Source organism: Chamaea fasciata, unplaced genomic scaffold (assembly GCF_029207755.1).
Source record: "Chamaea fasciata isolate MVZ Bird 193981 ecotype frontalis unplaced genomic scaffold, bChaFas1.0.hap1 SCAF_8, whole genome shotgun sequence".
NCBI classification, from domain to species: Eukaryota; Metazoa; Chordata; class Aves; order Passeriformes; family Sylviidae; genus Chamaea; species Chamaea fasciata.
This window is the reverse complement of record NW_027094093.1, coordinates 23,378,676-23,404,352: the sequence shown is the minus strand read 5'-3', so window position 1 is coordinate 23,404,352 and position 25,677 is coordinate 23,378,676. Positions and strand designations below refer to the sequence as shown.

Genomic DNA, 25,677 nt, shown 5'->3' with positions numbered 1-25,677 from the left:
AGGTGAGGAAGATTCCAGCTGTGGTCTGGGTATGGTAGTGGATCCGAAAAGCTCTGACCCTGCTGAGAGATCAAGCTCCCTCTTTCTCCCATCCCGCCCGCAAGAGGGAATCACAGATCTCCGTGGCGAAGACACATACAGAGATGCAGGTGAGCGAGACCGCCCAGGACCCTGAGAATGGCTGAGCACAGCCCCTCTGCAGCAGCTGTCCAGGCAGGGGCCATGGAGGAGAAAAGTCAACAACGCAGCTCCCAGTGCATGGTCCCGGTTGTCCGGGGGCCTGGGCACCCTGGTGCTCGGGATGGCCCGCGGCTCCCGGTGCCACAGCGGTGCCAGGCGGCCCGGGCTCTAGGCAGCGATCTGCGCCCGCCAGTCTGGCAAGTTGCACCCCGTCACGTCCCACGCCCCGAGAAAGCGCTGAGTCACCCCAGCTGTCCCCCCCGGCCGGCTCCTCCTTCCCGGCGGGACCGGCCGGGCAGCTGACTCGGCGGGAAGCCAGCGGCACGGGGCGCCGGGGGCTGCGGCCGTGCCCCGTTGCGGTGCGCTGTCAGCACGGGCACCAGCGGGACAGGCCCGTGCCGCCACATCCGCACCTCGCTGGCGCTGTCCGAGGCCCAGGCGCGGCGCTGGGAGCGAAAGAGCAGGCGTGGGGCCGGAGACCGGGATGAGGACGGGAGAGGGGCCGGGCAGGGGCCGACCGACGGAGCGACCGCGCTGCCGGCTCAGACACGCCTCCCATGACGTCACCCGGCGAACGGCGAGGCCGTGACGTCAGCGGTCGCGGTTGGCTGCAGGCGCCGCCCGTCACGCAGCGGAGCCGCCTCCAGGCCCGCGGTGGCCCGGGCGCGGGGGACGCGCGACACCGGCCGCGGGCGGCCCGGGCGGGCGGGGAGGGCTCGGCGGCGGCTCTCAGGTGGGCACCGGGGCGGGACGGGGGGAGCGGGGCGCAAGGGGCCATCGGGGAGCGGCGCCCCGTGGTGCACGGGGGGAGCGGGGCCAGTGCTGTCCCTTGCCGTGCGGCCACCACCGCCCCTCCCGGTGCCCCAGATGCGCTGGCCGCAGCCCAGGGCCGCCCGCCGGTGGCGGCGGGGCGGGGTGCGGAAACTTCCAGCAGCTGCGGGTGGCCCCGGGAGCGCCGTGTTTACGGCCGGGCCGGGGGGGCGGTCCCAGTGCCGCCGTACTGGTGCCGGTGCCAGCGCCAGCACCGCCCTCCCGTCAGCTGGGACTCACGGGCCGGGGGCGAGTACCAGGGGCGAGACGGAACCCCGGGGGGTCGCGGGGGGCTGCAGCGGCCGCTTTCTGCTCCTGTCCCCCACCCGGAGCGGGTCGGCCGATGGAAGTGTCCCGGCGTGCCCGGGGACGGGGAGGGTCCCCCGCTGAGCCCTTAATCCGCTCCAGCCGCTAAGCACCTTAGCGGGCTGCGTCCTCTCGCTGCCCCCCCGGCCCGCGACTGAGCCCCCGGGGGAGGCGGGCAGGGAGCGGCGCCGGCAGCGGGGACACCTTCCCCCTGCCTGGGCAAGTTGGGGTGACGCCGGCGGGACGGTGCTGCGTCAGCAGCAAAGGGTCCGCCGGCCGGGGCTGTAGGTTCTCCCAGGTGGCCGAGGTGCGGGCAGGGTGCTGGGGAGCTGGGCATGGCGTGGCGCTGAGTTGCTCTCGGGAGGCAGTGGGTGGTCGGGGCGCTGGAGAGGGTAAGCAGCCTACCCTCTCTCTCCCACACCCAGCACTACCAGGCTGTGCCTGTGGACCCCTGACTTTGCCTTCTTCCCCTGCAGTGACCCCGTGGGACAGCTCACGTCATGGTTGACTACTACGAAGCGCTGGGGGTGAGCCGCAACGCCACTGCTGAGGACATCAAGAAGGCGTAAGTGTATGGCAGTGTGCCTCTGCCTGTGGGGCAGAATCCCCCAAGCCACCCCCACCTGGTGCCAGTGAGGCAGGAGCTCCCTTCAGGGCGGTGGGGACAGGGCCCAGCTCCAGAGGTGACAATTCAGCCTTTGTTTCCTTTGTATGGGTGCCAGAGCGGGGTTGGGCTTTGCTGCCATACAAAGGCATCTTTTGGTGGGGTTGGTCCCTTTCTCCCTGCTGTCAGCTTGGGGCTTGAGGTGAGTCTCTCTGGTGTTTGGAGGCTCCCCTCTTTCTCTCTGCCAGAGGGTGCAGGGATGGCAGATGGTTGGGGCACAGGGACTCTGCTGGCATCAAAGTCAGGCGACTGGAGGTCACTGAGTGAAGAGCAGGATGTCCCCTTTTAGGGATGTGGGCCCTGTGGGCAGGTTGGTGGTGTGCCCCAAGTACTACTGGGGAGCTGACAGAGCCTCCTGAGTCTCTGCAACTCCTGCCTGGTGCCCTGCTGAGGTCTGCTGCTCTCACTGGGGTGAGGCATCACGTGAGGGGAATGCCAGCGGATTACTGGCTTGCCAACAGGTGGTATAGGTCCCCGTGGGGGGCTTTCCCAAGAGTGAGTGGGAGAAGCTGGGAAGCATGGGTTAACTATTATATCTAGCTGCAGTGGGGAGGAGAGGGCTGCTGGTGCTCTCTTGGCCCCAGGGGGCCCCTAGCAACCCCTGGTCCACACACGCCCTGGAGCCCATGAAGGCTCCAGAACAAACCTGTGAGCATTGTCCAGAGCCATCAATGAGGGCAGCTGAGGTGGGTACACATTGTGCTGCTGTGGTCGTGCTGTAGTTCTGGGGTTATTTCTGTCTTGTTTGTTTAGTTTGTGTGTGTTGGTGTTTGTATGCGTAAATATATATAGTGTGTCTGTATATATATGTATATATATATATTTATATATGAAAACACATACTCTTTTTGGGAAGCACAACTAGTCCAGGAAGCTCCTGTTCAGTGCCTGTAGGGTGCTGGGTGAAGCGGGCTTGGGGTGCCCCTTCCCACAGGCTGGGAGGTGCATGCTCAGATGGGGGTTGCTGGCCCAGGGGCTGCTGTGTGCCCATCACTGCCCCTCTGTGCAGGTACAGGAAGGCTGCGCTGAAATGGCACCCGGATAAAAACCCAGACAACAAGGAGTACGCTGAGCAGAGGTTCAAGGAGATCGCCGAGGCATACGAAGTGCTGTCGGACAGTAAGAGGCCACAGTGGTGTTGTGTGTGCCCACCCTTGGGACTGTTCACACTGGGATGTCCTGCTTCTGGGCTCACACAGGTTGCATCCCTGGCTGTCCCCAGGAGGCAGTGGGTCCCTACAGCTTTACCACCAACTTGTGGGGTGTGGTTGCTTCCTCACGCGTCTCCCAAACAGCCCTTGGGAGAGATGCTGAGCTGTTGGCATCCACAGTGAGATCTCCCCAATGGGGCTGAAGCTTTTGCATTCTTGCCCAGTGGTCGTACTTGGGTTTGGGTGCAGTGCTGGGGTGGCAGGGGCTTGTGCAAACCGCCTCCTCTTGCTCCCTGCTGTTCTGCACCTCTCCTAGTTAGGAGAAGTGTCAGTGCTCCTGTCCCCGCCTGGCAGCCAGCTTCCCTGCAGCCCCCTTTCTTCTTCCAGAGCAGAAGCGTGATGTCTACGATCGCTATGGCAAGGATGGACTCATGGGAGCAGGTGAGTAGGGCCATGGGGATTAGTGCAGCTCTGGATACATCCCTGTCTGAAGACCTGGTGTAGGTCAGTGCCACCAGGACTCCCCCCCCCCCCTCAGGGGAAGTGTAACCCAGGGCTCTTTTTAAGACTGAGTGTCTTCCCTCCAGCAGGACCAGGGGGCTCCAGGGCCAGTGCTGGGGCCCCTGAATTCACCTTCACCTTCCGCAGCGCTCATGACGTCTTCCGGGATTTCTTTGGTGGACGAGACCCCTTTGCTGAATTCTTTGGTGCGTGTGGGGCAGGGGAGGCTGGCTCTTGGGCATCTCTCTGTCTGTGGGGCAGCCACTGAGCTTGGGAATAGAGCTCATGGCTGGTCCTGGCAGATGGTCCCCACATCAGTGCCCTGCTTCTGGTTCACCAAGCTGATGGTGTAATGCTGACTGGGGTGCCCCTGCCTTTCAGATGACATGCTGCCCTTCTCTGAGCTGCGAGGCCCTGGCTCCCGGCACCATGGGGGAGGCCACTTCTTTTCCCCCTTCCCAGGATCCTCAGGTAGGAGACACTGCCATTCCTCCCAACAGGGGAGTCCTAGAAGACCATGCTCCCCTGGGCAGTCTGTCCCCTGCCCTCTTGCCACTTAGCCTGGCACCAACCTTGTTGCTCTCTTCTCTAGATTTCTTCGCCTCATCCTTCAGCTCTGGTGCAGATGCAGGACTGGGCTTCCGCTCTGTTTCCACCTCCACCACCTTTGTTAACGGCAGGCGTATCACCACAAAGAGGTGAGGGCAGTGCTAGCTCACCTTGCTCCCACAGATTTCTCTCCATCAGCAGGCCTCTGACCCTGTAACTTCCTGCTGTGGTGCACTGGCTGCATGGCCCTTGACCGTCCATCTGTTTGTCTGTCTGCAGGATCATCGAGAATGGGCGGGAGCGGGTGGAAGTGGAGGAGGATGGGGAGCTGAAGTCGATTCACATTGATGGTGAGAAGTGGCACTGCAGACTGAGTTGTTGAGCTCTGTGTCCTTTCCCTTTGGGGTGTCTGGGAGATGCTGTATCCAGCCTTTGTTTTGTACTGAGCCTTGGTTGGCCCTGGCTTGGAGCTCTGCTCCAAGGGATTGGTGGGGTGGGTTGGAGGTGCCAGGGCCCTACACCAGCTTTGGGGAACTGGAGTGGATGAGTCTCCCAACCCCTGTCCCCACAGGTGTTCCTGATGACATGGCACTGGGGCTGGAGCTGAGCCGGCGTGAGCAGCGAGCCTTCCCCAGGCCACGACCCCCCTCACCACCAGCACCGGCCCCACACCAGACCTCAAGCTCCTCACCTGTCTGCCTGTACACGGATAGTGAGGACGAGGATGAGGACTTGCAGCTGGCCATGGCCTACAGCCTCTCTGAGATGGAAGCCGCGGGGCACCACCAAGCAGGTGGGCACAGCCCCGGCTCCCTGTCAGCTCCGGGGGGCAGCCACAGCAGCCCGTCCTCCACCCACAGAGCCCCTGGTGCCCGGGGCAGGCTGGAGCAGGAGACACTGGGGGCCAGCAGTTCTGCTACAGTGGGGCACGAACCTGCCCCCAAAGTGAAGCTGTGGCACTGCCCCCTGCTCTGAGCGTGGGGCAGGGAGAGGAAAGCAGGGGTGGAGTCCCACTGCTTGGAACTCAGCTGCTGCCTCCCCTAGCAAGGGAGGGGGTCTCTTCTGCCCTGCCTCCTTGCTCAGGTGTGTGGATGGCTAGTGGCATCCCAGCGTTGGAGGCTCCCAGACTTGGAAGTAGTGGCTTGAAGAGGAGCCCCCTTGATGGGGTCCCAGGAGGAGGGGCAGCTCCCTGCCCTGGCTCCTGGAAGTGTGGGGGGTCCATGGGCAGGCGTGCTCTGGCTGTGCCTGCCTCTCTCTCCCTGCCAGCCGTGCAGGTGGGCAGGGTCTCCAGCAGGTGCCTCCCTGACTGCAGCCTGCCCCTGCCCGGGCTATGGGGAATGCTGAGTTGAGCTCCCGTGCTTGCAAGGAGGGCTGTGCACATAGCCTCTGCTTGGTGCCTTGTGTCTTGTCTCTTCCCTTTGGATGCTGTTGCTCCTGCCTGTACTCCCTCCTCCTGTCTCCTTGTGGACTCTGCCTGGTCCCTCCCTTCCATATGCCTTGTACACCGTCCAGGGCACTGTCCTTCCTTGCTTCCCACAGCAGCAGTGACCCTCTGTGATGTTCACAAGTGTTTCTACCGTCTCCATTGCCTGTAGTTCTGCCTTGGCTATCTTCCTCCTCTGCCTGGGACCTTCCTCCCTCCATCCCTGCCTCTCCCCAGCCCTTGGCCGAGGAGGATTTCACAGGTGCTGTTGTGTACCCCCCTCCGCTTGTCTCCCCAGGTGTGTTCTGAGGCTGCTGTGCCCGGGGACCGCGCACGCCCACTCGCCCACGGAGGCTCTCCCAGCCAGGACTCCGCTTTCTCCCTGCACGGCCACCCCCTGCCACCCCCTTCCCCCAGCACCCTCTGGCTCCGTGGGATGCGGTGAGGGGGGCATGACAGGGCTTGTGGCCAAGCAATACCTGGGGCTGGGGGGAGAGGCCCCGGGCACCACAGGGTGGTGGAGAGGGGGGGGATGGGAGTTGCTGTAGATTAGGCTGCTGGTGAGGGTGCTGGCTGTACGCAGCGAGGGGCAGCATGGCTGGGCTCAGCCAGCAGGGCTGGGCTCTGCCCCCCTCCTCGCTGTAGCCCCCCCTCTCTGACCCCCTTCTGCTAACAGCTGTCAATAAACCTGTTTGCAGTAGCTTCTGCCTGTGGGGTCTTTCTGGGCTGGAGATGGCAGGGCTCTTATCTTTGCCTGCAGGTGAGCTGTACTCTGGCACTTGCAGAGTGCAGGGATAGAGATGGACAAACGTGAGATCGACTCCCTGTGCCATCCCAATACACACAGTCAGAGGCCAGGCCTGGCTGCAGCTGCACGAACGTGACACAAGAACTTTATTCACATCAAGATACAAAATTATAGTTCTCTAGAAATTTTTCTTCTGCTCGAGTGACTAGGCAGGGAGCACACAAAAGGGACCTGGAGTGGGGCTGGGCCAGGCCTCCCTGCACCCCATGTTTCCCCCAGCTGTGGAGGACCCCTGCCCCCAATTCTGCCCCCCACATGGGTACAGGAAGAGGGCTGACAGAGAACTGACAGGTTCGGGAGTCCCCCTGCCAGCTCCCAGCAGCACCACCTGGTGTCCCCCTCCACAGGGCTTAGGGGCCACAAGCCCTGTCCCCTCTGAGGTAACAGTGGGTGTGATGGGGTTCCTGCACACAGAGGGCTTGAAGTCAGTGTCCTTGGAGAAGATGGGAAGGGGTGCCTGGGGGCAGGGGGAACAGAGCCAGAAGCACAGACACCATTTTACAGGGAGAGCAGCCCCAGAGGCTGGTGAGGAGAGTGCGAAGCGCAGGGCAGGGACAGACAAGAGGGGGGAGGGAGGGCTCCTCGCCATCACTGCGGCAGGGCCTTCAGGATGGCATTCACTTCCTCAGCCACAGCTGTCAGTGCAAACTCAAACTGGTCCTGCAGGAGCACAGGGGGAGATATGAGGGTCCCTGCCAGCCCAGCCCCAGGGACTATGTGTGCTTATGTGGAGGGAGAGGATCCACAGTTTGGGGCATACCTTGGTCTGCACCATACCAGGCCGCTGATCTCGGATGTGCTCCAGCGTAGCAGCTATGTCTATCTCTTTCACCCCTGGGGCAGAGGGAGAGAGGAGTGCTAGGAGCGGAGTTCACAGGCCAAACTCACAGACAGGGCAGAAATGGTGCTTCCCTGCACCTACCTTTGGCCATTCGGTTCAGGACCATGTCGACAAGGATGTACGTCCCAGTCCTGCCTGCACCATCACTGCAAAACACAGATGCTTGGTCCAGGGGAGCTGGTTCCAATGGAACTGGTCCTGAGCAGCAGGTCCCAGCCTTCAGTCACCCTTAAGCCCAAATGCCCCTGCATCCCCTGCAGTACCTGCAGTGCACGATGATAGGGCAGGAGCGACCCCGGTAGCACTTGTTCACCTTCCTGCAAGGATAAGAGGGAACAGATCAGTGCCCTGCTGTGCCAGGGTCAAGGCTGTGCTAGGTGTCCCTTGCTGTGCTCAGTGGGGCAGGGCAGCAGCACACCATGATGTGGCCCCGGGGGTCCCGCTCATGGCTCCTCCTGCCTCCACAAGGGTGCTGGACATGGGATGGGGGCCATGAGTGGAAAGTGGTCGGGGCAGGGAGAGTTCAGTTCCTCAGCCCAGCCTGGGGAGGGGAGCAGTGGCAGGACCCCTAGGGAGCGGCTCTGGTCCGGTGGGGTGTGAAGCTGGGGGCCAGGCGCCGGTGGGGCTCCTGGCATGCTCCATGCAGCAGGCACGGCTGCCAACGATCACTTTTGTGACTATGCAACTGGAGCCAGATTACTAGCTGCAAATCACAAAAATGACGCCGGCAGCTGCGAGAGAGAGACAGAGACAGACAGAGAGAGAGAGAGAGCGTGAGCAGGGCTGAGAGGAGGGCAACATGCTCAGAGACCCCCCCCCCCCGCTGCCCTAGGCTGGGTCCCTTGCCCCACACAACCTAGGGTCAGTGAGCAGCCTGTGCCTGGCAAGAGCCCACCACCACCCTGGGACCTAAAAACCTGGGCAGGCACGTCTCCTGGGAGCAGTCCCCGTCTTGCAGCTCTTGCCCTGGGCTAGCTGGGGATCCACCACTGGCTATAGGGCATTGGGAGCAATAGGTCACAGCTGGTTTAAGGCTGGCTCTGGGGATTTCTTCTTGCACCCAGGGCTGGGGAATGTGCCAGTCAGTGCTGCCCTCCATGCCAGCTCTGGGGAAGACCACTTTCCCACCCTCACTCTGAAGGCTGGAGAGCCCTGAAAATCTCAGTCAGAGGTTTCTTGCCCACCAAACTTTGTTGAGCATCATCCCAATCTGGCCAAAACTGTCTTTTCTGCTTCCTTCCATCCATGGCAGCTCCTAGTCCCTGCACCTGGTCCATGCCATGGCCCCGACCCTCATTAGTGATGCCCTTGCCCATCAGTGGCCTGCATTTGGGATCACTGCTGGCTTCCCAAGGGCTGGCACAGTGCCAGGTGGGTGCTCACCTGCGGAAGTCAAGGAGGGGCCGGGTGGTGGTGGGGATGCCCTCGGCTGGCCAGCTGAGGAAGTGGAACTGCGTCAGGGTGCGGGTCTCCTGCGACTGCACGTTTTTCAGGTAGAAGCTGCGCACCAGGAAATCCTCGCACCAGATGTGCTCTGACACCAGGTTCACCTGCCCAAGTGAGGCAGACCGTGGGCATCAGTGCTGGGCAAGGGGGCTGCACTCAAGAGGCCGGGGGGTGGAGGATGCTCCATGCCCCAGGTTACCTCCCACACTTGCCTCATAAATGTGGTAAAGAGAGGAGCCTTCATCCGGCCAGTAGCGGTCACACTGCTTGACACTGTCCTCAGCCAGGGGGCTCAGCATGACAATGACAGTGCAGCCATGTTCCCACACCATCTGTGGGCGAGGCAAGGGGGATTTCACTGCTGGGAGACAGCCCAGGCGGGAGGGCAGTCAAGCCCCTGAGACCCATTTTGTGGGCAAAACACGAAGGGACCCCAATGGGCTGGCACAGCTGCGTGACATTCACCTGCCAGAAGTCAGCAATAGTGTGGGACAGTGGCCCCTGCGTGGCAATGTATGCTGGCATCCGTGGGTCGTGGTCAATCTGGAGCAGGAAAGGGGGTATCAGATTTCACACTCTTCGGCCAGGGGTTGGTGACACTTGAAGGAGTAGGGGGATACTCCAGGGATGATAGGAAGGTTGGGAGGCGAGATTCAGGTGCCCCAGCCAGAAGGCAAATGGGATTTAACAATTTTTGAGCAATAGGGCAGGCAAAAAGCTCACATCTGTAGCCCTCAGGGATGTAACTTCAGTCCAGCTCTATCCCAGAGTGAAAACCTCACCTGGACTGGGCACATCAAGGAGCAGGGTGGCAGGGCAGGAGCCCCCAGTGATCACTCACGATTGGACTGGCATTGATGAAGTCACTGCGGGATGGGTTGCTCTCGGCTTTCAGCTTGATCCGTACGTGATCATCTGGGGGAACAGGCCAGGAGGCTTGGTGAGTGGCTAGAGGAGCTGCAGGCACACTAATGCTGCGGACAGCCATGACCCTGAGCGTCCCCATGCCCCACACCCTGCTCTAGCAGGACAGCTGGTCCCTGGGGCTGATCCCTCAGGCAGGGTGGCTGGAATGCTTACAGGGCACGTAGTCAGGGTTGCGGTTCTTCTTCAGGTTGGCTTCACTCTGGGCAATGGAGCAGATGCTGGGCTCAGCTTGGTAGGCACAGAGTGCCTGCCACTCCTTGGCCAGCCGGTCCTGGTTGCGGAGGTGGTCCTCCATATAGGCCTGGGGCAGAGGGACAGGAGTCAACCTGGCAGCAGAGAAGCAGATGCAGGGCTGGGGAGGGGTCTGGCACCCCTCCAGGCTGGCTCACCAGGATCATGTGTCCAGTGGAGATGTCCATGTTGGACTGGACAGGCTCCTCGCACCAGGAGGGTGTGCTGCTGTGGGAGCTGGGGCTGGGCTGTGGAGCGTCGCTGAACTGGGACGAGACACTGCTGACCCTCGAAGTCTCTGCTGGTGCTGCCGGTGCCTCAGAGCGGCCAAAGAGAGACTTGGCAGCCATGTGCTGGCGGCACAGCTCCTGGGGAAGCCCAGCGAGAGCCCTGTCCCTTGGCCGCAGCGCTGCCAAAGGGCAGCTCCGTGCACCCTGCGCGACGCTGACACGTGGCAGTGACGCATCCTGCAGCGTCTCACATCCTGCAGGGTCTCACATCCTGCAGGGTCCTACCTGGTACTCGAAGGTGGTGTCGGCAGCACCCTCTGGCCCCAGGGCAGCCAGGCGCTCCTTCTCCCGCTGCTTGGCATGGCGGCGCAGGCACAAGGCCGCAGACACGGCGATGGCGATGACGGCCACGCAGGCCAGAGCGATGAAGGTCAGCAGCACGGAGTGGAAGCCATCCCCAAAGCGGGATGGGTGTGAGTAGGCAGCAGCCTCATTTCGCTGGGGAGCAAGCCAAGTAAGGGTTAGTTAGCATGGGGCTGGCAGGGGCAGAGACCTGATTCTGCTGCACATTTGGGGTTGCTGGGGGTTAAAACAGTGAAAGGGCTCTTCCTTCCCCTTCCTAAGGGTGCTGATTCTCCCAGGACCCTCAGCTGGGGCAGAGCTGGTGTTACTGGGGTGAGGCAGAGGGTACCCACCTACATGTCACATGGGGCACTCTTACAAGGGTGTCCCTGGAGCTGGAGGAGCTTGGCCAAGCCCCGGTAGCAATGACTTCCTGCTTCCCTGCTTCCAACACTCAGGGCTGCTGCCTGAGGCAGACCCAGCCTGGACTGCCCTTCTACAAGGCAGGCAGTAGCCCCTTACAGCTTTGGTACCATGACCTCCTTCTGCCCAGCCAGAGATGAACAAGGGCCAAATTCAGCCCAAGGATTTTCTGGTGTAAGATAGGCAACTGCAGCACTGGGTGCACTACTCCCAGGGGATTTTCCCGACTGAGGCTGGCTCTCCCCTGCAGCCACTGCTCCACAGCAGAACATTGAGGGAGGCAGGGTTGGGAATATGCCAGCACTGCCATCACTGCTGGTACCATCCCAGCTGTAGCAGCTAGGGGACAAGTCCTCCCTGTTGCCTTCTTCAGTCAGGACACAGAGAAGTCCCTGCCACCTTGCAGGTAGTGTCTCTAGGGCTCCTTCCCTGTGATTGTGGGAGACAAACCATGCCAGTCCTCTGCTGGAGTAGGATGTTGCTCAGATCTTGCTGGACAAGACCTTCCTGTCAATGCCATGACTGCCTAGGTCCTGCTAGGGCAGCACAGGGATGCTGGGGCATCACCAATTCAAACATCTTGTGCCCAATGAGCTGCCAGAGCCCTGCATTACCTCATTGCCACAGCCTCCCATTGGCTATGAGCCTGATGAAGTTACCGAGGGAACACTGCACCATCATCAACTACATCATCATCACCGTCATCACCTGGGGATGTCCCCAGCCTAGGTGTCCCTGTTGTCATCTGCTCCTCAGCACCCGACTGCCATCAGGGTCCAGCCAGTCCTGCAGGCAGGGCACCCACCAAGCCCAGCACCTCCCAGCTCCCCAGGGCACCCAAGCAGGAGCAGCACTGCAGCCCCTGGAGGCGTCAGCACAGAAGGGATTTCTCTCCCAAGGCCTGCCCAGGCCCTGCTGTCTCCCTGCCTTCCTACATCCCTCTTCCTCAAATCTTGCACCAGTCCCACCAAGTCCAGAGCCGGGAGGGAATGAAGGAAAAGCACAAGCTGGTTAAAACTGGGAAGGTTGGTGCAGAAGGAGGCTTGCAAAGCTGCCTCAACTTCCTCAGAGCTCCACCTCTGTCATCTCTGACATCTTTCCTGGTTCCTGCCACCTGCCTGATCAAAAGGCATTGCTATAGACATACTCTGCATATTGCTGATAGAGACAGGTTGCCTCAATGGCCAGGCCACCCCTTCTTCATGGCCTTCTCCAAAGTTCCCCCTTCCTTCCTTTCTTCCTGCTCACAACTACAGCCACATGACAAGAAGCGAGAAATGGGGACACTGGGCTGGGGATGTGCTACACCATTTCTTCTCCTCAGGCTGCAAACATGGGAGCCAGGCTTGGTCCCTATCTCCAACCCTTGCTTCCTGCCCCAGAAGACTGTTCCTGTGACTCCCCAGAGGAGCACGGGGAGGGGTAACCCGTCTTCAAACAGATGGCTTCTGTTCCATCCCTGCCTCCAGCTGCTTTGCCATTCTCTGGGGACACGATGGCATTTTGCCTGCCTAGCTATGGTTTGTGGGGTGCCCTGGAAACATCCCAGTGCTTGAGTGCCCAGGCCACAGCTGAGATGGGTGTGCAGGCTGGAGGGAAACAAGAATGAGCCTTGAGGGAGACAGCCCCACCAGTCTTGAGGGAAAGAAAAGCCTCTGAGAGTCCCTCTCAAACTACCTTCAAACACTGCAGAGCTTTTGTTTTGAAAAGAGCTGAGAGCCCTGGGTTGGATTGTGTTGCCAGGCAGTGGAGGGAGATGACGGACAGACAGGACTGGAGCAGTCTCCAACAGGAGTTCTCCAGCACAGGACTGGAGTCCATCTCCAACACAGCATCCCAAATACTGCCCAGTCTCCTCTACTCTGCAGGGACAGTTCACCCACTAAGACCCCTGTACCCCAGGGCTAGGGGCTCCTGGCTTGTACCCAGCGGCAGCATCCCCACTCCCCTTTCCCTGGCCACCCCATCACCAAGGGACGGAATCCTTGCTCACTCCTACCTCTCCCACTCCTGTTTGCACAATCTTCAGGCCCAGCTCATGCTCCAGTTCTCTCTTCACTTGCTCTGTGGACAGAGAGGAGATGGCCAGAGGCATGCTTCCCCTCCACACAAGAGAACCCCCAGAAACAGAGTCAAGGGATATCTCTGCCAGCTGCCCACTTCAGCTCCCAAGTTCAGCCAAAGGCAGAGGAATGTATGGTAGGAGCCCTCTCTCCCTGGTCCCTAGAAGGGGCACCCCACAACTAGGAGGGAAAGCGAGGAGCAAGATCAGGGGGACACTGCCCAACTCACCAGTCTGGCTGGCCACATCAGCCAGTGAGAAGTTCTGGGAGTTCTGTCGAATGCGGAAGGTAAGTGCAGGACCCACGACACTGCCGGGGAGAGGGGGGACACAGTGTGAGACCTGGAAGTGCAGACTCCCCACCCTCACCACAGCCCAGTCCCTCCTCTCCCCCCACCTGGGAGTGCTGAGCATGGCCAGGGCTGAGGCAGCAGCACTCCCATGGCACCATGTCCCTCACCTGATGTTGATGAAGCTGGCGGTGGAGAGGTGGAGGTGCTTGGCTAGGAGCTCCAGCAGCTGCACGCCAGCAGCCAGCCCTAGGGGCCTATGGGGACAGTGTCAGGGTGAGGAGGGGATGGCAGGGATGAGAGGACAGCCCCGTGCTCCCCTTAGTCAGAAAACAGGGACAGGCAGGCTCAGGGAGTCCCAAGCACACAGCAAAAACGGGTGTCAGGGTGGGCAGGAGGTAAGAGTGTGGCATGTGCGGTGGTGGGGGTGAGCTGACCCCCCCTTGCACATGAGTGTGCACAGAGACACCTGTGCACACACACTCCCAGCCTTCCATCCTGCAACAGCGAGCTTGGCTTTGGTGTGGGCTGGCAAAGGAAGGCTTTGGAGTGGAACAAGGCCTGTGGGTAGAGAGAATGGATCGGGGGAGTTGACCCCATAGAAACCCGACCCTACCAAAGACCCAACAGTTTTGGTCAAGCATATGAAGCTGTGACAGCTGTTGATGGGGAGATAGTGACCCTTCACACATGCAGACCCTGTTGCCTGACCCCCAGCTCTCACTTCTGGTCTGTGACGATGTAGCCATACTCGTCTAGTGGCCGCATGCCCTGCTGTGCCCCACTGTCCTTCATTTCTGTGTAGCTCTTCTTCTCCACCACAACATGCTTTCTGGGGCTGAGTGCATCCCCACTGTGTCTCTGCTGTGGCTCAGCCTGGGGAGCTGGTGAGGATACTGCCCTGCCCTTTGCTCCATCACCTGGAGAGCTGCTGGCTGGGATTTTGGGGGGTGGCACTGTGGAGGAGGAGGGCACTGGCTCCTCTCCATGCTGCATGTCCCCCTCCATCACCTAAAGGGAGGAAAAGGGAGAAGCTGGAATCTCTGAGAAGTCTTGGGAAATGTCTCCTCCCCCTCATCCCACCTGTGGCATGGCACCTCCTCCAGCATCACCCTGCTGCAAACCCACCCGTTTCGCTGTGGGCACTTCAGGGCCAGCAACACCTGGAAAGGAGAGAGACAAAGCTCCTGCAGCACCCACCCCAAAAGGCAACACTCCCTACCCTGAAACAGGGCATGCTAGCACCTGCTGCTGCCAGTCCCTGTCTGTCCCAACCCTGCACCCAGCTCACCAGAGCTCTGGAGCAGCTGGAGGAGGGTGGATAGGCTGCTTATCTGCTGGGTACTCAGTTCCGGCAGCCCCAGGCCATAGCTGGCCAGGAGAGAAGCCAGTCTCTTCAGGGCAGCATCTGCAAGAGGATGTAGCATCAGGTTGGATGCTCTGCATCCACATGGAGACGAGGGGCCAGGGATGAAGCAGATGGAGCAGGTGCGGTTGTGGGTATATTTTGACCATGGGCATAAACACAAAGAGGAGGGAAAGTATGAGCCACGAGAAACTCGTGGCTGTGGATACAGGATAGGGAAAAGGGTTGGTGCCTGGCTGGAGAACAAGGTACCCGTCTGTGCAGAGGGTGGCTGGGCAGCCAGGGGTGCTTGCTGCTCCCTCTCTTCCATGTTTCTGTAGTCACTGGGGAGCCGCAAGCTGTGCTGGAGCCTGGTGCTGGCAGGGTCCGGGCGGCCAGCTTTTTCTCTGGGCAGAGAAAGCATGCCCAAGTCCTGGAAAAGATGCCCCCCATCCACTCCTGGCTGCCCACCATAGGAGGGCACAGGGCCAGCCCCAAAAAGGGTCTGGGCAGGGACACGGCCCAGCAGCGAGGAGGTCTCAGAGCTCTGCCTGGCTGAGCTGCTGGGATGCTGGTGAGCACCATCCTGATAGCCGAACTGCAACCAAAACACATATCAAACCCCACAGGTCCCCTGTCACCCCATGGTGGAGGCAGGGGGTACTCCAGCACCAGCAGAAAGGTGCTGGGGACACAGCAGCTCCCGGTCATTCTCTACTTTTCTGCCCAGAAGAAGGCGCTCACTCCCCAGCTTACCTTGTGGTAGGAGTAGGGATTGAGCAGAGCCTCCTCATAGCCCAGCTGGGGTGGGGAGGGCAGCAGGACGTGCTCCAGGTACCGCTGCACCAAAGGGGAAAGCAGCAGTGGTGGGGGCGGTTCCAAATGCTGAGCTGCTGGCAGGCCAGGGTCTGGGGCTAGCGGGACTCGCCGGGGCTCGCTGCGGAGAGGCAGGAACCTCGAAGGCAAACAGCGCTGGGGTAACTCACCTGGGTAAAGGGGGAAGTCCCTCCCCTAAACCTCATTTGGGGGACAAAGCCCTCGCTGCTCCACTGAGCTCTGCTGGTGCTGTCCTACCTGTCCCTAGCCACCGGCTCCAGCGAAGGTGGCAGGCGGAGGCGGGGGATGCGCTCCATCTCCTGAGAGATCACATACTGGGTGATGCCATCCTGCCACGAGAGCCCTGCCACGGGAGGAGGCTGTGAGACATGGAGGCAACCTGGGAACCATGGTGCGAGTGCATGGGATGCTGTCCTGATATTCTGTGTCCTATGGCCTGGGTTTGACCCCATTCCTCCTCAGCCCACCCTGTCCCCTGGGCCAGCAGGACCACAGACAGTTCTAGAGCCACTAGGCAATTCTACCTGACATCTCCTCCCTGCAGGGTCGCAGCGACTCCCCCCACGCTCCCCTCCCTGTTCACCTTGTGCCATGAGATGCCGCAAGACATCCTGGAGGCGCTGGAGCACAGGAGACGTGACCTGGAAGTACGGTCTGTCCTGCACGGAGCCCACCTGGCACTGCCCAAACAGCCCATCTGCAAGAGAAGGGCGACAGCAGGACCGGATGAACAAACACTCCAATGTGAGGATCTCCAGGCACAGCCCCACCTTTCTCCTGCCAGGTCCCCCTGCACTGCACCCTAGGTTCCCCTGCAAGGCACCCCTGTACCCTTCACGCACACTTGGGAAGGGAGAGGGGATCCCTGAGGCCCTGCTAGCCACTTACCCTGCACACACACCTCCTGCGGGGAGCACAGCCTTCGGTCAAACAGGCAGCCTGGGACAGACAGACAGACAGACAGGCCAGTCAACACAGCATCCAAGGGGGAGTCCTATGGAATTTGCTCAACACCAGCTGCTTGGGGGATCCCTACGCTCCAGAAAAGCAGCCCAGGGATGCAATGTGGTGATGGTGGGAGGGGACACAGCTTTGTAGCCCATGGCAGAGGCTTGGTGCCAGTCTTTTCTGCCCTCAGAGACAAGATGGGGGCTGTATAGAAAGTATGTCCTTGGCTCTGGAGAGTGGGGAAGGCCTGGAGTTTTTGGGGGTGCTGGCAGTTTAAAAGGTAAGACTGAGGCAGCAGAGACCTGCAAAACCACATCTGCTGCCCTCCTACATGTGGTACTACGAGGAAGAGATGCAACCCAGTGACACCGGAATCCACTCTCCCTGCGAGGCGGACCCCAAAGCATGGATGTAGTGGTGTTGGGGGTGTGGGGTGTGTACCTCTCCAACCCCTTCGGCGGGCAGCACTTGGGCAGGGGGCGGCTTCCCCCTTCCTCTCCCCCCCCGTTTCGGTCCAAGACCGTCAGCAGCGAGACGGCAGCAGGCGATGACTCAGCCCCGGATGGCAAGGAAGGAACGAGAAAACAACCGGGGGGAGGGGAGGGAGGGGCCCGTCAAGCTCACCGCGGGGGAAGTGGGCTAGTGGGGATGAGGGTCTTTGACACCCCGGCACCCACGGGCCAGCGTCCCCTGGGGCGGAGGCCAAGCAAGTGGGGGGGCACAGGACCCCAGTGCCAGGGGAGGCCCCAGGGACGGCGGCAGCGGGGGGCCGGGCCGGGGCGGCAAGGCCGGCGCTGTCCGCGGTGCTGAAACGGCGCAGAGCTCTCCCGCCGAGACGCCCTGCTCCACCGGGAGGGGCGGTGGCCCCAGCTCAGGGAAGCTCCCCCGGCCAGGACGGTGCTCGGCCGCAGCCGTCCCGGCACCATTCTTTGCTTGCTTCTTGCAGCGGGACCCCCGCGGGGCAGCCGGATCCGTCCCGGCACTCCCGGGCCGCTGGAGGACGAGGGGCGCAGCACCCTCGGGCGCCCGGTAGTGAGTCAGCGGAGCCGGGGCCGTGCCGTGCTGTGCCGGGGGGCTGCAGACCTGCCAGCGACAGCGACACGCGTGTCCCCGGGAGCCCCAGGCACGGACCACACGGACCGACCTGGAGAAGAACGGGTGCACCGGCCCGGGCGGCCCGCACTTACAGGCGGAGGGCAGCTAAAGGGCGGCACGGTCCCGGATAAGCCGCGCTTAGGGCCGCTGGCCCGGGCTCCCCATCCCTGCGGCAGCCCCAGGCACCGGCTTTGCCTCGGGCATGAGCAAGCACCGTTCTCCTCCCGTCCCGTAGCTGCTGGCTCTCGGGCCCGACGGGGCGGCAACTCTACAGCCGGCGGGTTGCCCCGGGGTTAGCACACCCACCGGCCCAGCAGCCCCGGGAGAGGAGCGTCCCCGGTGCCAATAGCGCACCCGCGGTGCCGGCCCCGGGCCGCCCTGTCCCGCTATCCGTCGAGGGCCGGACTCGCCGCTGCACGCCGCGACAGCACCGTACAGCGGCGGCGACCGCACCGGCCGCGGAGTCCCGTGCCCCGCCATTCCCCGGGAATCTCCGTCCGGCCCTCGCGCAGCCCGGGGCAAAGCCGCCCTGCCCGGGGTCGTGGTCTCACCGTGTGCGGCGGTGGCGGCGGCGGCGGCGCCGGCGCCGTCACGCAGCTGCCCGCGGCCGGCCAGGAGGAGGAGGCAGAGGAGCGCCCGGAGGAGCCGCCGCCCCATGCTCCGCTCACGGCCGCACCATGGCGCACCCGCCGGCCGCGCCCCCGCCGCCGCCGCCAACCCGCGCCCCGCCGCGCCGCGCGCCCCGCCCGCCGCCACCGCCCCGCCAATGGCGCGCTGCGCGCTGCCGTGGCGCCACGCCCCTTCGCGCCGCACCCAATCAGAGACCCGCGCGGCTGCCCTCAACGCCGCGCTCACGCCCCCCGCTGTCCAGCGGGGCCAATCACGCCTCGCTCCGGGGAGAGGCGGCCGAGCGCGGCGCCAATCGCAGCGTCCCCGGGGGCGAACCTCTCCCCCTGGGGGGTGTGCCACAGCGCCAGCAGAGCCCCTGCCAATCAGCGCCCGCCTCTTCCCAGCCCTGCGGCGGCACTGGCTCCCGCGTGGGACACGCCCCTGAGAGCCGCCCAATGAGCGGCGAGCGTGGAGCCGCACCCTCGTACCCCGCCCGGCGCCACCGCCTGGGCACCGGCTGCGGGGAGAGGGCAGCCTCCGGCTCGGGCAGGGACCCCCGGCCCCGGCGAGCAGCTTCAGGTCTCATGCCGGCAGATCCCTGCGCACACAGAAGGCTCATTCTTGGGGAAAGGGGCGGCCCCTGTGCTGCATGATACAGGGGACATCCTCCCGCCAGCTCTCCCGGGGCAGGAGCCGAGCCCTGTTCTGCCCCTTAGGTGGGACCTCCAGCACCTCTTGACAAGAGATTGTGGATGGGTTAATAAGTCTCGCTCATGGTTCCAGGGGAGACCACAGGTGGGAGCAATGGGAGTCCCCAGGGGGAGCCACGTACATCAGCCCCAGCCACAGTCATGGACCACTCACTGCTGAGACAGAAATGCTTTAATGGCCCCAGGACTAAACCCACTGCTACTCCCTCACCGCCATGTTCAGTCGACCACCAGGCTGCTGCTGACTGTCGGCAGGAGCTCGAAGAAGCCCTGGAAGAAGAGAGGCTGATGGGGTGGGCCGAGCAAGGCAGTGTGGGATGGAGGGATAGGCAGTGGGGGCAGGCAGCAGCTCCCTGTCACAGCGTCATAGTAGGCAGCTACTTGCAGAGAGCAGGACTACGTTGCCATAGTAACCTATCGCTGACTCAAGGCTAGTACCGGTTGCCATAGGAACTACTTAGGGATGGCAGTCACTGGGGAAGGCTGGGATGAGAGGGGGCACCTCCGGAAGCAGCTAGTACCTGAGCTGCTCTAGAGAGTTAGGGAGCTCTGTGGGATGGCTGGGCTCAGCCCCAAAGCAGGGATTGGATGAGGACCTGGGGATGTGGGAGATGTAGAGAAGCAGGGAGCAGGCTTTATCACAGGATGGGGGACACAGGGCTCACCTTGAAGAGGGTGATGCTCTGAAGCACCCCCGAGGTGCAGCACATCTCCCGGATGGAATGCATGGCCAGCTGCGGGCAGCCAATGTCCAGAACACGTAGCCCCAGGCGGGAGGCCAGAATGGGGCCGATGGTAGTGCCGCAGGGTGTGTCATTGCGCACCATGAACTCCTGCACGGTGACAAGACCTCAGCCCCACGGCCTCCCACATAGGCCCTCAGCCCTGAAGGGAGACAACCTGGGACAAGGGAGCAGCACCAAGCCATGCCAGGGTTCAAAAACTGCTCCAGCGATAGGACAAACTCAGGCCAGGCTCCCACCCTGTTCACCAGCCTGCTCTGAAGCAGTCCTGGAGTTGGAGCCCCAGAGCAAAAGGCAGCACCGAGACCCCAGTGGGGTCTGACATGGTAACGGGTGGAGCTTTGGCACAGGCCCCCTCTGATGAACCCAGGGGCAGGGCTGCAGCCCAAACTCCTGATGTTCAAAGAGGGCTCACTCAACCTTGCTCACCTGCAGAGGGACACCCACGCGGGCAGCAATGTCCCGGATTACAGCTTCAGTGACAGCTGTGGAGGCGTAGCGCTGGTTGCTGTTCACTTTGATGACAGGGCCCTGCACAAAGGAAGGCACTGCAGGCCCATGATGGGACTCAGGAATAGTCAGTGACCCTGGAAACACCTATACCCAGGCAATGCTGTACCACCCCAACATATCAGTCCGTTCTCCCTTTCCTGGGTGAGCCCATGGGGATGGGGACAGTGCTTCCATGGGGACAGGCCCAGCTCAGAGCAGGGAGGAGCTCTATGGAGAAGACTGGCATCCCAAGTGATTAACATCAGACATGTGGCATAGTCAAATCCCATTTCGGGATAAACATTTCCCACTTGAATGCTCCCTGAGTTGTGCCCTTGGGGCAGCTGGGCAATCCACAGCGCTGCAGGACAGACAGCAACCATCCTAGACCAAAGCAGAGGGCTGCCCTCACCTTGTGGAAGGCTGGACGATGATTCTCCTCATGCTTGTCCCTAAAAAAGAGAAGCAAGAGTTTCGCACTATAGCCTTCCCTCCCTGCTGCAACAAGGACTGTCCTGTGTGTACTACTTGGGGAGTGAAGGGGATACATGCCACAGGTGGCAGGGCAGGCTGCCCTCGCCTGTGGCATGGCTCAGACTACTCACACATAGTTGGGGTGCACAGCGTGGGCCATATCAGCACTGATCATGTAGGACTTGGCCACTGCCTCCTCGAAGGCTGTCAGGTTGTGTGGCGATGCCGAGATCCGACGCAGCACCAGCTCTGTGAGCAAGGACTCTGCGCCCTGTGCACTCTCTGACCCTACCTGCCAAGGATCACTGTCAGCACAATCCCGTAGCACCACAGGGGCCAGATGAGTGACAGGGCGCTCCCTAAAGCCAACAAAACAGCTTCCTACGACACCAGTGCTTCCCACCCCTGCCTGGGCCATGCTCCATGTGGGTGTAAGCAAATCCCTGCTTCCTCCACTGGGGTGTGGGATCTCTCTCCTGCGAGGCACAGCTGGGGAAGAGCAGAGAATATGGAGCCCCTCTGGTGCCAGCCACCTCACGGCTGTGCCCCTCACTCACCTCCTCGTTGTCATAGAGTGCGATGAGACGCACATTGGGCTCCTGGGAGAGGGACGAGGGTGCTGCACATGAATCAATCAAAGCCTGCAGGGTTAGGGGGGAATGGACACCAGCATGAGTGTCACTCCATTCTGGGAATCTCAGGACTGAGCCATTGGAAAATCCCCCAGGAGAGCCCAAAGCATGGAGGAAGGGAGCTGTGGGCACACACATTACCCAGCGACAGCAGGAGTCACCCTTGGGAGCTGCTGGGAACCCGACACACCCAGCAAAGGGGGCATCCAACCCCAGGTTCTCCAACAATCTAGACCCATTCCACGAGAACACAACTCCCTGCAGAGCCTTTGGGCAGCCCAGAGCTGAGCTGGGGTGCGTGGGGGCCAAACTATAGCTTCCAGGTTCTTTTCCCTCTCACCTGCAAGGCGCAGTAGCAACTGTGCAAGTTGTCCAGACGTGGGGAGAAGATGAACTCATCAAAGGCACCACCCAGCGTCTGCAGAGAGCCAAGAGGAGTAGGGCACAGGTTCTGGGTCACCAAATAGTACCTGTCACTAGGTCCCCATTCCAGTACCCTTACCTCTGCCCCTCAGGAGCAGCTCCCTCTCATTCCATTCAGCTCCCAGCATTGGCACGCCCCAGGCAGAGGACATGTGCCAGGTAACACCTGAGTAGTGCCAGCCTGTGGGCTGTGCACAGACAGAGGGAAGCTCCTACCCTTACTCACCGCTGGCTGCGTATCTGCCAGGCATAGTTCCAGCTCCACAATCTGCTCTGGTTTCACCCCCAACTGGGGGCAGATCAGGGAAAGAAGAATAGGGCTGTGCCGCTCCGCCTGGGAAGAAAGCAGAGCTGTGGGCAGGGCAGGCAGTGGATGGCAGGAGAAACTTCTGGTTTGCCTTTGCAAAGCTGTCCCTGACCCTGCTTATTTGGCAGAGTCCTCTCCCCTACTAACATGTCTCATGTTCAAGCCCTCACCTCACTCAGGACCGCTATATGCCCCTATGCTAGCCCTGCTCCCTGCCCTGCCTCCTCAGGGAGATGCACCACTTCCACACTGCAAGCTAGGGTGAGAAGAGATGGCTGAGCAGATGTGTCATGCACACAGCTGTGAGGAAGAGTGGAAGGTTACCAGCAGTCCACAGGGAGAAGGGGAACCTGATGGCAGGTCCCTGAGGACTCAAAATCAAAGGTGACAAGTATGAGGTCCTTGCAAGTGTCCCTGCAGATCCCTGGCACACAGCTCACCTGGGCTGCAGCACTGCAAGGTGTGGACTCCATAAGCACCTCCTTTTCCAGCTCCTCCTGCACACAAGTGGCCAGAATGGGAACCCTGTGGAGGTCAGCAACATTAGCTCCCAGAGCTTTGCTCACCTCACCTGCTTAGGTCACACACTGTCAACCCTTCCTGGGGTGTTTGCCTTGCTCCTGCAGGGAGTGACTGCCATACCAAATGGAGCAAGAATGCACATTTTAAGCACAAATCTTCTGTGCCACCTCAGGACACGCCAGTGTCCTTTCCCAAATCCTATGCTTGCAAGCATCTCCTGGAAAGACTCCATGGGGCTAAAAGCCACTGCAGATCTCCCCACTGCAATGAGTGGCTGCCAAAGGGAGTGCTAAGGTGGGGCTTTGCTCTAGCTGGGGTCCCAGCCCTCCCCTCCCAAGGGCTCGCCAGGGGTCAGGGCCAAGCCAGGCCTTACAAGTCGTGCTCGGTGTTGGGCCCAAAGCTCTCATTGATGCTGCGCTGCAGATGGATGGCCAGGTGAGGAATGCGGAGAATGGGCCTCTCCACACGTACCAGGCGCTGCTCCAGGCGCCCTGTGGCTGGGTCCTGAAACACAGGGAGGACTTCTGGGGCCAGGCCTGCAGAGCTGAGAGGCTGCAGCAGGTCCCACTCTGTGTGGGGGTCAGCTACCCAGTGCCAGAGACACACAGCTATCGGACCGTGTGTGCCCTAAATCAGACTCACCTTTATGATCACCCTCCCGGCCACGGTGAGGTCACGGTCGAACCAGGTGTTCCAGATGCCCCCTCCATAGGTCTCCACGCCGACTTGCACTATGCCCACCTGCCCCCGCTTAGAGCGACGCTTCACCTGGACAAGAGCAGAGGTGTCACTGCTGGCACCATGAAGCGCTGGGGACCGGGCAGCTGGTGGGAACTGGGCAGCACATGCCCAGAGCCTCATGGCTGATGCTGCCAGCACAGGGTGCTCTGAGGGGTTTTGCAAGACAAGGGACACAGAGGAGACAGCAGCAGCCAGAGCTATGTAGGGGCTGCTCTAGGCGACAGATTTGGGAGGTGCAGGGAGCCAACAATGATGCTGCAGGGCACAGGGGTAGTCAGGATAGTTTTTGCTTGTGGCATGAAACTGAAGGACCCCAGAGAAGGACTCAGCACCCAGCCGGGTGACCCTACCCTGAGGCAGGGGCTGTCGGTGTGGGCCCCTAGCAGGCTGAACCCATTCCCGGGCTGGAACTGGCCGCCGACGGCGAAGGCGATGAGGGTGGAGTAGTTCCTGGTGATGAAGTACTGGAAGCAGAGGGATAGCGGTGAGGGGTGAGGCTCCCCGTCCACCCGGCTGCCCCGTCCCAGCCGGGCCCACCTTCTGCGCCGGCCGCACGTCCCAGTGCTCCGTCTCCTTCAGCTCCTGGAAGCCGGCCTGCAGTAGCCGGCTGCGGCATTCGGCCACCACTGTGGGGGAAGAGCCGTCAGGGCCGCCCGCGTGGAAGAGGAAGAGGGCCGGGGAGGGACCCGGGCGGGTGCTCACCGTGGTACGGCGAGGGGCTGCGGTTCACGAACTTCACCAGTTCCTGTGCCGCCGCCTGCGCCGCCGCCTTCGAGCCCTGCGCCGCCGCCTGCGGGCACCGCCGTCACCGCACAGCGCCAGCAAAACCCCGCCCGGAGACGGGACCCCCGCGGGACCGGGAACCCCCGTCCCGGGCGGCCCCGACCCGACCCCGTCCCGCGCCCGCCGCCCGTCCGGTACCTGCATGGCCGCCACCGCCTGCGCCGCCCGAACTCTGCGCCCCCTGCTGGCCCGGAGGAATGAGCAGCCTGCGCCCCGAACCCCGAACTCTGCCCCCTACAATCTGCGTCCGACCCTGCGCCCCGCGATCCACACCCCGCAATCGGCAATGTGAACCCTACGACCTGCGACCCCACGATCCACACCCTGCACCTCCTGCACTATAGACCCCGCCGTGCACACCGCACTGTCACCCTGCACCCCACACCGCGCAATCCACACCATGCACTCCTCAACCCGCACCCTGGTCCAGACCAGGCAAACACAGTGCCTGACAAGGCTAGCGTAGAGCGGAATTAAGGGTGGGTGGAAGAGGGACAGGAGGGGCTGGGGTGGGAAGCAAGGGGCAAGGACAGGCTCCACAACGATGGTCACCCATCCTGCCCTGGTGTGCCCCAGTTCTAGGGTTAACTGGGGGAGCAGGGGCTTCCCCAAAACGGGGCTTGGCCTGTCTGCAGTGGGGTGCAGGTGTACAGGAAAACACACTTGCTTCCCCAAGGCTAGGTATATTTGGAGTAGGTCACAGCCAAACTGCAGCCCCCCATCGTTTTTGCTCCCCTGCCTTGGCACTCACAGAAAACAAGGCACAAATCGTTGGTGCCTTGTTGGAGACAAATGTCTCTTAGTGACAGCAATGCACTGGGTTCTGAGAGTTGGCACAGTGGCAGGGCAGCACCCAAGCTGCCTGTCAGCCCCCAAGCTGCCTGTCAGCCCCAGGGGCACTCCGAAGGAATAGGACCCCTTGGCCTTGCATGGATTAGGGTGCCTTCTGCACTTGGCTGGGTTCCTTAATGGGCTGGATGCAGCAGTGGGGTTTTGGGTTTCAACCAGTTCTCATGCATCATTTCCCAGCAGGATCTTTTCTTCCTAGCAATGGGTATGTGGCCTTGGGAGATGGATGTGGCAGCCTGTTTGAGCTGCATGGGGCCCAGGTGTTGGGTGCCAGCTGGATTCCCAGCTCCTGAGTCACCGGCGTGGGCACCGTTAGTTGAAGACATCATCCATGTTCTGAGGACTGGAAACTGGAGGTCCTGTTGCCCCTTACCCTGTGGCCTGTCATGCCAAGAGCTCCTGACAGCTCTGGATTTATGCTCCCAGACCCCAGCACCTGCCTCTCCCCGCCACCAAATGGGAACAAGCACTCCACTGCCTGGCACCCTACAGACAGACAGCTGGAGGGTCTCCATGTCAACCACAGCACAACACTGGGCCAGCCCCCCCAGGCCAGGCCCCCCCAGGCCAGGACCAGGCTGGGAGCACTCAGTACTCCACCCCAGAGCTTGGATACATGTGTCAAAGGGACATGTAAGCCAGGCAGCCAACCCCAGGCTCCTCCTGCCAGCATCACCCCCCTCTGCTGCCGGAACCCAGCTCAGGGCCGGGCACTCTTGAACGGTTCCCAGGCTGTGCCTGAAGGACATCTGAGGACATTTAGAGCCCCTGGCTCCCCAGTCACTGGGTGCCCAGAGCAGATGGGCACCCAGTGGGTGCTCAGGGCGGATGGCTCCTGGGGTGTATGTGTGCAGGAGCAGGGCGTGCCTGGGTCTGGCGTGTCAGAGCAGAGTGAGTGGCAGGGCCGGGTGTGGCCTTCGTCTAGCCCTGCCGCTGTGAGCAAAGGGCAGTGCCTTGGCGTGCCACAGCTATTCCCGGCACAG

At 61.7% G+C, this 25,677-nt stretch overlaps 3 protein-coding genes across 10 annotated transcripts; 1 reads left to right on the top strand and 2 right to left on the bottom strand.

The window, feature by feature from the left end:
- The first annotated feature begins 798 nt into the window (after positions 1 to 798).
- On the top strand, positions 799 to 6,507 carry DNAJB2 (DnaJ heat shock protein family (Hsp40) member B2). 6 transcript variants are annotated; one of them, XM_066190113.1, is made up of 10 exons: positions 1,106 to 1,239; positions 1,773 to 1,861; positions 2,970 to 3,079; positions 3,499 to 3,552; positions 3,699 to 3,818; positions 3,994 to 4,083; positions 4,205 to 4,310; positions 4,441 to 4,511; positions 4,733 to 4,954; positions 6,345 to 6,507. In XM_066190113.1, the coding sequence occupies exons 2-10, from the start codon at positions 1,797 to 1,799 to the stop codon at positions 6,380 to 6,382; spliced, it is 876 nt and encodes a 291-aa protein (XP_066046210.1). In that variant the 5' UTR covers positions 1,106 to 1,239; positions 1,773 to 1,796; the 3' UTR covers positions 6,383 to 6,507. The 6 variants fall into 6 exon arrangements, with proteins under 6 accessions (XP_066046207.1, XP_066046210.1, XP_066046211.1 ...); XM_066190114.1 differs by lacking the exon at positions 6,345 to 6,507 and adding an exon at positions 5,883 to 6,290; XM_066190110.1 differs by lacking the exons at positions 1,106 to 1,239; positions 6,345 to 6,507 and adding an exon at positions 799 to 913 and having other exon boundaries at positions 4,733 to 5,876.
- Positions 6,450 to 18,088, bottom strand: PTPRN (protein tyrosine phosphatase receptor type N). Of its 3 annotated transcripts, none has more exons than XM_066190108.1 (23): positions 17,961 to 18,088; positions 16,255 to 16,305; positions 15,950 to 16,063; positions 15,604 to 15,709; positions 15,286 to 15,484; positions 14,803 to 15,127; positions 14,476 to 14,592; positions 14,268 to 14,347; positions 13,909 to 14,195; positions 13,355 to 13,441; positions 13,125 to 13,204; positions 12,832 to 12,896; positions 10,353 to 10,565; positions 9,996 to 10,205; positions 9,760 to 9,907; positions 9,521 to 9,594; positions 9,145 to 9,222; positions 8,892 to 9,011; positions 8,617 to 8,783; positions 7,497 to 7,550; positions 7,315 to 7,379; positions 7,153 to 7,226; positions 6,450 to 7,052 (listed from the first exon to the last, which is right to left on the bottom strand). In XM_066190108.1, the coding sequence occupies exons 1-23, from the start codon at positions 18,064 to 18,066 to the stop codon at positions 6,981 to 6,983; spliced, it is 2,892 nt and encodes a 963-aa protein (XP_066046205.1). In that variant the 5' UTR covers positions 18,067 to 18,088; the 3' UTR covers positions 6,450 to 6,980. The 3 variants fall into 3 exon arrangements, with proteins under 3 accessions (XP_066046205.1, XP_066046202.1, XP_066046204.1); XM_066190105.1 differs by having other exon boundaries at positions 14,313 to 14,347; positions 17,961 to 18,087; XM_066190107.1 differs by having other exon boundaries at positions 14,803 to 14,962; positions 17,961 to 18,087.
- A 797-nt stretch (positions 18,089 to 18,885) lies between these two features.
- DNPEP (aspartyl aminopeptidase) lies at positions 18,886 to 24,007 on the bottom strand. Its single transcript, XM_066190104.1, has 15 exons — positions 23,984 to 24,007; positions 23,765 to 23,852; positions 23,600 to 23,688; positions 23,413 to 23,526; positions 22,964 to 23,089; positions 22,695 to 22,825; positions 22,240 to 22,324; positions 21,719 to 21,826; positions 21,410 to 21,487; positions 20,995 to 21,078; positions 20,569 to 20,729; positions 20,376 to 20,415; positions 19,901 to 20,002; positions 19,394 to 19,561; positions 18,886 to 18,998 (listed from the first exon to the last, which is right to left on the bottom strand). Exons 1-15 carry the CDS (start codon positions 23,987 to 23,989, stop codon positions 18,948 to 18,950), a joined length of 1,431 nt encoding a protein of 476 aa, XP_066046201.1. The 5' UTR covers positions 23,990 to 24,007; the 3' UTR covers positions 18,886 to 18,947.
- Positions 24,008 to 25,677: the final 1,670 nt, after the last annotated feature.